We start from the raw sequence: 13,697 nt of genomic DNA, 5'->3' as shown, positions 1-13,697 counted from the left end.
ATGTATATATAGTCGAGAGCTCGTGGGGCAGAGGGAACGCATCTCTTAAAGGGGCCGTGCTGAAAAAATCAGTGCATAGTTAATGATGCCCCAAAATAGGCAGCTAAAAAAATTAATAAAAAAAAATCTATGGGGTATTTTGAGCTGAAACTTCACAGACACATTCAGGGGACACCTAGGACTTATATTACATCTTGTAAAAAAACAATCTAGGGCACCTTTAAAGCGGCCGTGACTCTTAAAGGGTTAGTTCACCCAAAAATGAAAATTCTGCCATTTATTACTTACCCTCAAGCTGTTCCACACCCGTGAGACCTTCGTTAATCTTCGGAACACAAATTAAGATATTTTAGTTGAAATCCGATGGCTCCATGAGGCCTTCATAGGGAGCAATGACATTTCCTTTCTCAAGATCCATAAAGGTACTAAAAACACATCTAAATCGGTTCATGTGAGTACAGTGGTTCAATATTAATATTATAAAGCGACGAGAATATTTTTGGTGCGCCAAAAAGACCAAAATAACGACTTATATAGTGATGGCCGATTTCAAAACACTGCTTCAGGAAGCTTCGGAGCATAACGAATCAGCATGTTGAATCAGCGGTTCGGAGCACCAAAGTCACGTGATTTCAGCAGTTTGGCGGTTTGACATGCGATCCGAATCATGATTTGATATGCTGATTCATTATGCTCCAAAGCTTCCTGAAGCAGTGTTTTGAAATTGGCCATCACTAAATAAGTCGTTTTTTTGGTTTTTTGGCACACCAAAAATACTCTCGTCACTTTATAATATTAATATTGAACCACTGTACTCACATGAACTGATTTAAATATGTTTTTAGTACATTAATGGATCTTGAGAGAGGAAATGTCATTGCTGGCTATGGAGGCCTCACTGAGTCATCAGATTTCAACAAAAATATCTTAATTTGTGTTCCGAAGATTAACAAAGGTCTTACAGGTGTGGAACAGCATGAGGGTGAGTAATAAATGACATTATTTTAATTTTTGGGTGAACTAACCCTTAAATGTTTTTTTGTTTGGCAGCCGATGCTGCCAGTCATCGACCGTTTTTTTTTTATAATATTTTTTAAAGTGAAAATGTTTTATTGTAATAATTCAGGAATTACCTGTAAAATAACTGTTTTTTGGTTTATTTAAATTAGGATATTTTAGGGTTATAATTTAGATATAATTAGGGTTTTTTGGCTGCCATTCATTTGACTGTTTTATCATTTAACCATTTTGTTACTGTTTAATTACTGATTATTTTTGTAATTTTACATAGATTTGTTTATTTAAGAAAACAGAAAAATACTGTATAAAAAAAACCAGTAAATTTTCTGTAAAAAAAATGTGAATTACTGTATTTTTTCATTAATGTCAAAATACTTAAAATAACAGCCAAGTTGTTAATTTACATATATTGTTTGTAATTTTACCAAGTTTTGTATATAATTTAAAAGAAAAGAAAATGACCGTAAAAAAAAATCAGTTATTTTATGTAAAATTAGGATTTTTTTTTTTAAAACAGTGTAGGGTTGAACCCTGTACAAGCAGTTGGGTGGATGAATGTATCAGAATAGATTATTCATACTGTATGTGTGTTTTTCTTATAGGTGACAAGCGATCTGTTTGACATCATGTCTGGTCAGACAGATATTGATCACCCACTGTGTGAGGAATGTACTGACACACTACTGGACCATCTGGACACACAACTCAACATCACAGAGAACGAGTGCCAGAATTACAAGTTAGTGTCATTCATGCTCAAAACAACTGTTTTTCTTTCTTATTTTGTGAGTTGGATGTGTTGATTGTTTTGTGTGATGGTTTGTATCATTATTTTTGTCATTAAAAAATATTTAGTCAATACATGATTGACATCACTGACTCCAGCGGGTCACTCAATTGGCTTTGAATTGTCAGGAGCTGTTTAGAGTTGCTGTCCCAACTACCAGAAGAGGAGGAGGCCAGTCTACTGAATGCACTGCAGCAGATGAAACAAGAAGAGGAATCTTTGATCCAGGAACTGGAGAGCATTGAGGGTCAGCGTGAAGCCGTGGCCAAAGAGCTAGCCGAGGGACGCAACCACAGCCAGCTGATGGACACTGAAGAACTTCAGTACATATGAATGAGAATATTTATCAGTCATATCATTCTTTTTTATTATAATAGGGGAATCCCTGTTCCTCAGGGCAATGCCAACATTTAGTGTGTGAGAGGGACTAAACTAAACAATGAACTTCTGCACTCGCAGATGAGTCTTCTTTTTTAATATCCTCTTTGCAAAGCATGTATTGTGATACGTTCATAATTTCTAGCACTGATTTAATTCTGATCTTCACAGTTTGAGCAGTACATTTTAGTGTGGACTGCTCTAACTGTCAAGATCAGAATTAAATCAGTGCTAGAAACTGAATGGCCTTAAGTGAAGTTCTAAAATATGTCATATACAATATAGTTGAAGTCGTTATAGCACTTTTGTATTGCATTGATCATGTTTTTTTTGAGAAAAAGAAAAGAAAAAAAGATTCCTCATGTGCGGTCCATATAAGCTGCGAATGCTCTGCATACCCAAGCCATTTGTGACTCGGCAATTAATATTAATATTATAAATTACTAATAAATCCCTTGTTTGATGTGTACCATAAAGCCTACATGATTGGTAATGCATATGTAACTGTCCGTAATTTATTTATTTGCGAAACGACGGTAATTTTCTTTAAATCTGCCAATTTAATTTAAATCTTACGGAGACTTCCGGGTAATCTGATCTACGGCAGCTTTTGCGCCTTCGTGCTTTTGTTATGGAACGTCATCATCGTCCCGCGTTCTCATTGGTTTGCTGGTCTATGGCAAATTACATGGGCAGGATAAGCTATGAGCGGACCGCTCGCCCAAGAGGAAAAATTATCTGCTGCCAGATCTCGATCACCGAAAATCACATTTTATTTGATACAAAACTAACTATACTAAACCAAATGGTGAAAAATCATAACTTACACTATTTTCATAGTATTTAATTTTCTCTATAGGGAAATTATCCAAATTTTTGTATGAAAACTGAAAACAAAATAAATTGTTTAAGACAGTCCTACTGTAACTATCAGAGGATTTTTTTGCAAACGCACCTTTCGCATGTTGCGCCTCTGTCGACTCAAACATCACAAAAGCTCTTACAGGTGCTTATGAAAAGGCACATCTTCACAGGTAAATGTAGGCCACTCTCAATAAAACATATTAGAAGTACTTTTCGCTGTGTTGCTATGTGTCATAAGCAACTGAGTAAACTAACACTGTCTAGAGCAGGGGTGTTAAACTCATTTTAGGTTGATGGCCGGATTAGAAAAAAATTAACAATGTGTGGCAGAATTACCATTTTTTTCTTTCTTTTTAACCTTAGTGCGCTTATAGTTGCATTAATATTAACCATATAAACAACAAATTAATTTGCATGAGAGCTAGTACACTGCTCTTTAAAACTGCATTTGTTTTTACAGCAAAACGACTATTAGATTTATTTAAATAATGCTTTATTTAATATTTTTTATTAGCACCAGTTTTGATTTTTCATGGGCAATTCCAATTTTTTTTAGAAGCAAATTGGCCGATTCTGGTACTGTTTGCAGTTTTTTTTTTTTTTTTAAAGCAAATGTATTTGTTGTTAATGTTTTCACAGGCCAAACTGGCCTTCAACAAAAATGTGTAGCCCTTTGATATTAGAGGCAAACACTGCATTTTTATCATAATCCCAACAAAGATGTTATGCACATGAGCAGTTGTTTTTAATTTAAATTATTGTATAATTTAAAGATTAACAGCTTTAATTTTAGCTTTGTGAAATTGTGCTTCATAAGACACCTGCACAATCAGCAGACGGACTGAATGAAAATGCAAATTCAGTCTCTGAAATAATATATTATAATTATATATATATTATAATATATATAATTTTTTTTTTTTTTTAAAGGGTCATCTCATCTTTTTTCTTTTGAAAAGGAAAACGAATCTTTTTTCTTTTGTTCTTTTTCTCGAAAAAAACAAGATGATAGGTAAATACATTTTTTGTTTGTCTGTTTGTACATTTGTACTTTGTCTCTTTCTGTCTCAGGTATCAGAAGGAGTACTGCGAGTTTAAGAGACAGCAGTTGGAGTTGGATGATGATCTTAAGAGTGTGGACAATCAGATGCGTTACTGTCAGATTCAGCTAGACAGACTCAAGAAGACCAACGTTTTCAATTCCACCTTTCATATCTGGTTTCATATCTCTTTATTAACTTGTTTTATCTAATATTTTAGGAACAAGTCTCACCATCAAGACAGAAATATGTGCACATTGAATAAGCCGATAAAAGCATTTATATTCAAACCTGAATTGGGTAAAATTGTGCATATAAACATTTTAAATTTCTTTTGTTTGTTTTTTTTCTACACCTCAGGCACAGTGGGCAATTTGGAACAATAAATAACTTCCGCCTGGGCAGATTACCCAGCGTACCAGTGGAATGGAATGAGATTAATGCAGCCTGGGGTCAAACCGTACTACTTCTGCATGCGCTTGCAAACAAGATGGGACTATGCTTTCAGAGGTGCTTGAATAAGAAAAAATATTTACAACTAGATAGATTTAGCTTGTAGACAAATGATGCCTTGTCTGAAAGTTTAAAATAGTTTTAAAAGCTTGAAGTTTTTATGTCTAGACAGCAGATCAGATCAGTCAAACTTAGACCAATAAGAAAAATCAGACCGACCAATTTAGTTCACATTAGACCACATTGAACTGCATTAGACCTCAGCAGACTTTTAAGAAACTCATTCAGACCCAATTAAACCTCTTCAGACACAATTAGAGGGCATTTACACCTGGTCTTTTCATGAAAGCTCATTAGTATAATCAGTAAAAATGCATGAAGTGACTAAGTGTAAACAGGCCCTGAGAAAAAGCCACCTCAGTGGTTTCCTGAATCTTCTGCTTGATAGTTGTTGCTGGCATGTTCCTACCATGTTGCTAGTGTGACCTGGCATGTTGCTAGTTGTTGTTAAAACCATTAAAATACATAATGTAATATACATAAAATAAACATAATTAACTTGTGAACATTATATATCATATTATAACAAATGTCTGCAGAGGGTGCCAATGGTTTGTGGCCCATTTCAGAAAGGAGGTTAAAGTCAAGTGAAAACTCTGAGTATGTTAACCCTGAAATGTTAACCCTGTTTCAGAATAGGAGGTATGTTAAACCCGAGAAAGCAGAGTAAGTCAAGCCTGTTTCTAAAAGGGAGATAACTATACTCAGAGTCAGTTACCATTGTAACTTGTGAACCTAACCTGGTCGGGAGCAGGTTTTCTTCAGTAAACCCAGAGTTTCTTTCGGTCTCCTCCCCCTTTTTAAAGCGAAATTGATGTTTAAATACTTCATTCATTCATTCATTCATGCTGCAAAAATGCTTTTCTTAAATGTATTTTTCTTATTGTATTTTTTGTCTTATTTCAAGTACAAATATCTAAAAGTTCTTAAATCAAGATGGATTTTCTATATAAGAAAATAATGCAAGATATTAGGTCTTGTTTCCTGGGGGATCTAAATTAAGTGCATTTTACTTAAGTATAATTATCTGCCAGTGTGATAATAAAAATAATCTTAATGCAAACAGAAAACATTTTATTCAAAACAGATTATTCAGAGTGTCTATTACTAAGTGTTTTAACCTTGTGTGACCACCAATGTCACACAAGGTTAAAAACTAGGAGCATGTGTAACGGCTTCAATTGTGTAGGCAGTAAAGCAGTGGGATTGAATTGAATTGAATTGAATTCAATTCAATTAATTTGAAAAATAACAAAGAGAAAGGACGATCTATTATTTCTCTATATGAAGCATATTTATTCAAGCCACAAAAAGTCAATACCTACATATATTACTAAGTACACGCTATGATACAATAGCTATTAAAACCACCTTTAGCAACAATAACTTGAAGTAATCGTTTTATGACTATATTAGTCTCACACTGTTGTGGAGGAATTTTGGGCCACTCTTCTTTACAACCTTGCTTCAGTTCATTGAGGTTTGTGGGCATTTGTTTGTTTATGTTTGTATTTGTTCTTAAGGTCCTGCCACACCATTTCAATCAGGTTGAAGTTTGGACTTTGGCTGGGCCATTGCAACACCTTGATTATTTTGTTTTTTTAACCATTCTGTTGTAGATTTGCTTGTGTGGTTGGGATCATTGTCCTGTTGCATGACCCAATTTCGGCCAAGCTGTAGCTGTTAGACAGATGCCTCACATTTGATGCCAGAATACTTTGGTATACAGAAGAGTTCATGGTCAACTCGATGACTGCAGTGTGCCAAGGTCCTGTGGCTGCAAAACAAGCCCAAATCATAACCCCATCCACCGCCATGCTTGGCAGTGGTGTTTGTGCTGATGTGATGTGTTTGGTTTTCGCCAAACGTGGCGCTGTGCATTATGTCCAAAAATCTCCACTTTGGTCTTGTCTGTCCAAAGGACATTGTTCCAGAAGTCTTGTAGTTTGTTCAGATGCATCTTTGCAAACCTAAGGCATGCTGCCATGTTAGAGAGAAGAGTCTTTCTCATACCAACCCTTCTAAACAAGCCATACTTGTTAAGTCCTTTTCTAATTGTACTGTCATGAACTTTAACATTTAACATGCCAACTGAGGTCTTGCAATTTCTGACCTTGCAACAATTGCTTCACTAAGATCATTGCTAATGCCTTTCCTCCTTGGCATTGTGTTAACACACACCTGAATGCTCTAGACCAGCAAACTGCAAAAACGTCTGGTCAAAAACTGATGATCAGTTAATCAAAGACATTTGAGAAGACAGCACCTGGTTTAATTTCTTATACAGTGTGTGTGTGTATATATATATATATATATATATATATATATATATATATATATATATATATATATATATATATATATGTGTGTGTGTGTGTATATATATATATATATATATATATATATATATATATATATATATACAGGTCCTTCTCAAAAAATTAGCATATTGTGATAAAAGTTCATTATTTTCCATAATGTAATGATAAAAATTAAACTTTCATATATTTTAGATTCATTGCACACCAACTGAAATATTTCAGGTCTTTTATTGTTTTAATACTGATGATTTTGGCATACAGCTCATGAAAACCCAAAATTCTCAAAAAATTAGCATATCATGAAAATGTTCTCTAAACGAGCTATTAACCTAATCATCTGAATCAACTAATTAACTCTAAACACCTGCAAAAGATTCCTGAGGCTTTTAAAAACTCCCAGCCTGGTTCATTACTCAAAACCGCAATCATGGGTAAGACTGCCGACCTGACTGCTGTCCAGAAGGCCATCATTGACACCCTCAAGCGAGAGGGTAAGACACAGAAAGAAATTTCTGAACGAATAGGCTGTTCCCAGAGTGCTGTATCAAGGCACCTCAGTGGGAAGTCTGTGGGAAGGAAAAAGTGTGGCAAAAAACGCTGCACAATGAGAAGAGGTGACCGGACCCTGAGGAAGATTGTGGAGAAGGACCGATTCCAGACCTTGGGGGACCTGCGGAAGCAGTGGACTGAGTCTGGAGTAGAAACATCCAGAGCCACCGTGCACAGGCGTGTGCAGGAAATGGGTTACAGGTGCCGCATTCCCCAGGTCAAGCCACTTTTGAACCAGAAACAGCGGCAGAAGCGCCTGACCTGGGCTACAGAGAAGCAGCACTGGACTGTTGCTCAGTTTTGCATGTCATTCAGAAATCAAGGTGCCAGAGTCTGGAGGAAGACTGGGGAGAAGGAAATGCCAAAATGCCTGAAGTCCAGTGTCAAGTACCCACAGTCAGTGATGGTCTGGGGTGCCATGTCAGCTGCTGGTGTTGGTCCACTGTGTTTTATCAAGGGCAGGGTCAATGCAGCTAGCTATCAGGAGATTTTGGAGCACTTCATGCTTCCATCTGCTGAAAAGCTTTATGGAGATGAAGATTTCGTTTTTCAGCACGACCTGGCACCTGCTCACAGTGCCAAAACCACTGGTAAATGGTTTACTGACCATGGTATTACTGTGCTCAATTGGCCTGCCAACTCTCCTGACCTGAACCCCATAGAGAATCTGTGGGATATTGTGAAGAGAAAGTTGAGAGACGCAAGACCCAACACTCTGGATGAGCTTAAGGCCGCTATCGAAGCATCCTGGGCCTCCATAACACCTCAGCAGTGCCACAGGCTGATTGCCTCCATGCCACGCCGCATTGAAGCAGTCATTTCTGCAAAAGGATTCCCGACCAAGTATTGAGTGCATAACTGAACATAATTATTTGAAGGTTGACTTTTTTTGTATTAAAAACACTTTTCTTTTATTGGTCGGATGAAATATGCTAATTTTTTGAGATGAGAGGAATTTTGGGTTTTCATGAGCTGTATGCCAAAATCATCAGTATTAAAACAACAAAAGACCTGAAATATTTCAGTTGGTGTGCAATGAATCTAAAATATATGAAAGTTTAATTTTTATCATTACATTATGGAAAATAATGAACTTTTATCACAATATGCTAATTTTTTGAGAAGGACCTGTATATATATATATATATATATATATATATATATATATATATATATATATATATATATATATATATATATATATATATATATATATATATATATATATATATGTATATATATATATATATATATATATATATATATATATATATATAATTTTTAATCTAATTAATTACATAATGTGCCGATTAATTAATCCAATTAATCACAATTTAATTGCACATCAATTTTGGCTGAGAAATGAACCCCAAAAGATCATTTGAAGTCATTTTTGTGTAAAGCATCAAATAGACATTACAAAATAGCTTCAGAAAGAAATATTTTATTTGTTTCAACATAAAATTTATTACACACTTTTGGACCATGAGTGAAGTGAATGATTCTCTTCAGGTTTGCTGGACTTTAACCAGCACTACACAGACAGATGAGTGTATGACATCAAAATCAGGCGAGACTGACTGCTTCTGAATCGCTCTCGCTGTACTTTTATGTCATACACCGATTGGTATGTGTAGCGCCGCTTCAAGTCCAACAAGTCTTTTATGAATGATCCACTGAATCACTGGTTTCAAACGGTTCATTCAAAACGCAGATTTAGAAATGAAATTGCTGTTTATTTTGGAGAGACGAACAGTTCTGCTTTGTCTTTATATTTTCATTGGCAAAATTGAACAAAACAGACAATGCTGTCTCTAAAATAACACAATATTAACTTCTTATTTACTTGACTGTTGTATAAAATCAGTTGGCTATCGCATTTGCACTCGCTAATAGCACTTGTGAAATATTGCACTCGTGTAATATTACACTCATTACTCGTGTGATATTGCTTAACTATGTTCTAAATATGAGACAAAAACTCAAACGGGCATTTTTGCCCCCATCTTGAATTATAGGAACTTTCTGACTGCATTTGTATAGGCTTCCTCTCGCAGTGAGTTGTTGCCCTCCATCATATTCTTCATAAATCAACTGTATGAAATGTCAGATGACCTACATAGATCTGGGGCATGGCAAGTGCGTTAAATGCATAAAAAAATTTAACGCATTATTTTCTACCTTAATTAATTAATCTAAGTAATCAACAGCCCATATATATTACAGTCAAACCAAAAATTATTCAGAAGTTTTTGATATTTTTAGTATATTTTTTCTAATGGGTGCAGGACACTATAGTTCATTTATGTAAGTGAGGATAGCAAAATAAAGTAAACTGTGACATATTATACCCAAAAATTCTTCATACAGTGGACTACCAGTAAAATCGATACAAATTTGGAACCAAAAATGTATGCAATGGCGCCTTGCTCTCTCTCACACACCACGGTGTGAGCTCTTACACAGTGTGAGCTCTTACGTCCAGTAACCTTGACTGCTGTGATGTATATCACATATGTGATGCCTACACCATGGTTGTCTTCTTCATGCCTGTGATAAGCTTCTTCTTTATGCCTGTGTTAATCTTAGCTCACTTCACAGATGTTGTATGCGTAAGTTACACTGCACATGTGGCTGCTAAGTGGAACCCACCTGTGCTGCTCAAAGTACCCCCGAGTGGAAAAACTACTCTGCCCACTTGGGTTCTGACACTATTGCTGAAAGCCCTAAGGGTCCACCCTTTCAGCCCTTACATTCACTTGAGCTGCGAGTGCTTTCTCTTTCTTTTTTTTTTTTTTTTTGGCTTTGGTGAAGTGTGTGAATGATATGCAGGTGCTCTCAGTTGAAGCTTCTTGTATGAAATTTGGGCCATGAGACTGTAGAGTCACTTTAAAGCCTTGAGGCTATGTACCAAAAGTGCTCTCAACACTGTTTGAAGCAGAGGTCATAATGCAATCTTCCCCAGTAGTATTTACAATTGTATATGTTTGCCAGTTTACGCAGTCTGAGGTGCTGTCTGTTTGAGCAAGTTGTTTTGCTTTGAGCATTTTTCTCCTATTTGCGGCACTAAATTATAGCTTAGGATGATTGTGCACAGTGCTGAACAGTGTTTGCTGCCTCTGCATATCTTAAAATGATGCTGGTATCATTTTAATGCATTACTTGTGCATCTACAGGCAAGGTCACTGCTTAGTATAACTTATTGATGTTCGCCGGCTGTCTGCCGCTGTTCTCTCGCTATATTTCAAGCACCGGCCATGCTGCTGCTCCGACGAGAATGTGTAGCACAGCTTACACTAACCACTATACTGGCTGTCATTGCCACTGTTCATAGCCTTCATTCAATGCTGCACCACCTGTGCTGCTGCATTTAATAAGGTGTTTTGACCTTGCATTATTAAATATAAGTGCTAACGACACCTCTGCTCTCTACAGTGTAGTGTTTACACTAACCACTATACACTGCGTCATTCATATCTTTTCTGTGGTGATGAACTAGCTGTGCTGTTGCTTTCAGTATGGTTTGTATGGCTGTATTTTGCTGCTCTCTCAGGAAAGCAAAGGTGATGCTGCTGCTTTTAGTGAGGTCTGATAAACCTACTTGCTCTCTATTGCTACGGTTGTGGCTGTCAGTGTTCTTATGCAAATTGTCTGACACTGACAGCTGTCACAGCCATACTGGTTCATATTTGGTTATAGGTCGAAAGATTCTGAGGTCAATGGCGTTTGGCACCCTTTTTATAGGCAGGACATTTTGAACAGCATTGGCCACTGTTTCTCACCGGCGTGATTCAATAAGGCTTCAGTATTTTGGAGAAAGGTTTCCCATAGCGTCAGCTACTGACACAATGTCTTGTTCGCTCTTCTCAGAGAACCAAGGTTATGTGAGTAACCAGAGATGTTTATTCGAAGTAGGCATAGTTGTAGTGTGGACTTCTCTTTGGAATTTAAAACAGTTTTTAAAACATTATGGTTCTACTTAGTTATTAGTTAGGGTCTCATTCAAGTTTGATAAATGTAGCTTAAAAGGGTAACATTTTACAATAAGGTTCATTAGTTAACATTAGTTAACTACATTAGTTAACATGAACTAATAATGAACTGCACTTATACAGCATTTATTAATCTTTGTTAATGTTAATTTCAACATTTACCAATACATTATTAAAATCTTGTTAACATTAGTTAATGCACTGTGAACTAACATGAACAAACAATGAACAACTGTATTTTCATGAACTAACGTTAACGAAGATTAGTAAATACAGTAACACATGTATTGCTCATGGTTAGTTCATGTTAGTTAATACATTAACTAATGTTTAACTAATGAACCTTATTGTAAAGTGTTACCCTTTAAAGCTTTACACATTCCAGATCCGTTCTCTTATTAGCTCAAACATGAAGTACGTCATAACGAAATGCATTCAGTGTAGCATAATTTCCAAGCCATTGTAAAGCCTGCATGATTAACATAAATTGTGAAATGTTCTCATATGTTTTATGTTCTCTTTGTAGATATCGACTAGTTCCTTATGGAAACCATTCATATTTGGAATCTCTCACAGATAAGTCTAAGGTAAGTGCCACATATAAACTTTATTAATACATTAAGGAGAAGGAAAAAAAGATTTTATAGGTACACAAAGCGAGTTTTTGCACACCTGGTAAATGGTTTCTCTGGTGAATACAACAGTGGTCTTTAAACTACTTTATACAAGTAGTGTAAAGGGTAATAGGATGGTTAGAGAAAGAGTACCAAAATTTCAGTAGTCAGTTCTAATACCAGTCAAATTTAACGATTCAGTGGTGTGACGTTGTAAAACTAGGCACCCGTTTCTTGCTCTAGAGACATTCTTATTTAAATCTTGTTTAGATCTTATTTGCCCTTGTGACTTCACAAATCCCACAAATTTTGAGCTTGGTAAACACACACACACACACACACACACACATATATACATATATATATATATATATATATATATATATATATACAGTACAGTCCAAAAGTTTGGAACCACTAAGATTTTTAATGTTTTTAAAAGTTTCGTCTGCTCACCAAGGCTACATTTATTTAATTAAAAATACAGTAAAAAACAGTAATATTGTGAAATATTATTACAATTTAAAATAACTGTGTACTATTTAAATATATTTGACAAAGTAATTTATTCCTGTGATGCAAAGCTGAATTTTCAGCATCGTTACTCCAGTCTTCAGTGTCACATGATCCTTCAGAAATCATTCTAATATGCTGATTTGCTGCTCAATAAACATTTATGATTATTTTCAATGTTGAAAACAGTTGTGTACTTTTTGTCAGGATTCCTTGATGAATAGAAAGTTCAAAAGAACAGCATTTATCTGAAATACAAAGCTTCTGTAGCATTATACACTACCGTTCAAAAGTTTGGGGTCAGTAAGAATTTTTATTTTTATTTTTTTGAAAATAAATTAAAGAAATGAATACTTTTATTCAGCAAGGATGCATTAAATCAATCAAAAGTGGCAGTAAAGACATTTATAATGTTACAAAAGATTAGATTTCAGATAAACACTGTTCTTTTGAACTTTCTATTCATCAAATAATCCTGAAAAAAAATATTGTACACAAATATTTTGTACAATTGTACACATTAAATGTTTCTTGAGCAGCAGATCAGCATATTAGAATGATTTCTGAAGGATCATGTGACACTGAAGACTGGAGTAATGATGCTGAAAATTCAGCTTTGCCATCACAGGAATAAATTACTTTGTGAAATATATTCAAATAGAAAACAGTTATTTTAAATTGTAATAATATTTCACAATATTACTGTTTTTTACTGTATTTTTAATTAAATAAATGTAGCCTTGGTGAGCAGACGAAACTTCTTTTAAAAACATTAAAAATCTTAGTGGTTCCAAACTTTTGGACTGTACTATATATATATATATATATATATATATATATATATATATATATATATATATATATATATATATATATATATATATATATATATAGTATCTCACAGAAGTGAGTACACCCCTCAAATTTTTGTAAATATTTTATTATATTTATTCATGTGACAACACTGAAGAAATGAAACAGCTTGTATAACAGTGTAAATTTGCTGTCCCCTCAAAATAACTCAACACACAGCCATTAATGTCTTAAACCGCTGGCCATAAAAGTGAGTACACCCCTAAGTGAAAATGTCCAAATTGGGCCCAGTT

At 35.0% G+C, this 13,697-nt stretch overlaps 1 protein-coding gene across 1 annotated transcript in view; it reads left to right on the top strand.

Moving 5' to 3' along the window:
* becn1 (beclin 1, autophagy related) overlaps positions 1-13,697 on the top strand; it is a 112,514-nt gene that overhangs the window by 84,644 nt on the left and 14,173 nt on the right. The window contains exons 6-10 of the mRNA XM_048187618.1: positions 1,623-1,759; positions 1,936-2,130; positions 4,121-4,267; positions 4,450-4,599; positions 11,991-12,051. Of these exons, the coding sequence (XP_048043575.1) occupies positions 1,623-1,759; positions 1,936-2,130; positions 4,121-4,267; positions 4,450-4,599; positions 11,991-12,051 (690 nt within the window). The remainder of the gene's footprint in view (positions 1-1,622; positions 1,760-1,935; positions 2,131-4,120; positions 4,268-4,449; positions 4,600-11,990; positions 12,052-13,697) is intronic.

This window comes from Megalobrama amblycephala, linkage group LG4 (genome assembly GCF_018812025.1).
Source record: "Megalobrama amblycephala isolate DHTTF-2021 linkage group LG4, ASM1881202v1, whole genome shotgun sequence".
Lineage (NCBI taxonomy): Eukaryota > Metazoa > Chordata > Actinopteri > Cypriniformes > Xenocyprididae > Megalobrama > Megalobrama amblycephala.
Note: the sequence above shows the minus strand (reverse complement) of the source record. Positions and strands in the feature narration are given on the sequence as shown.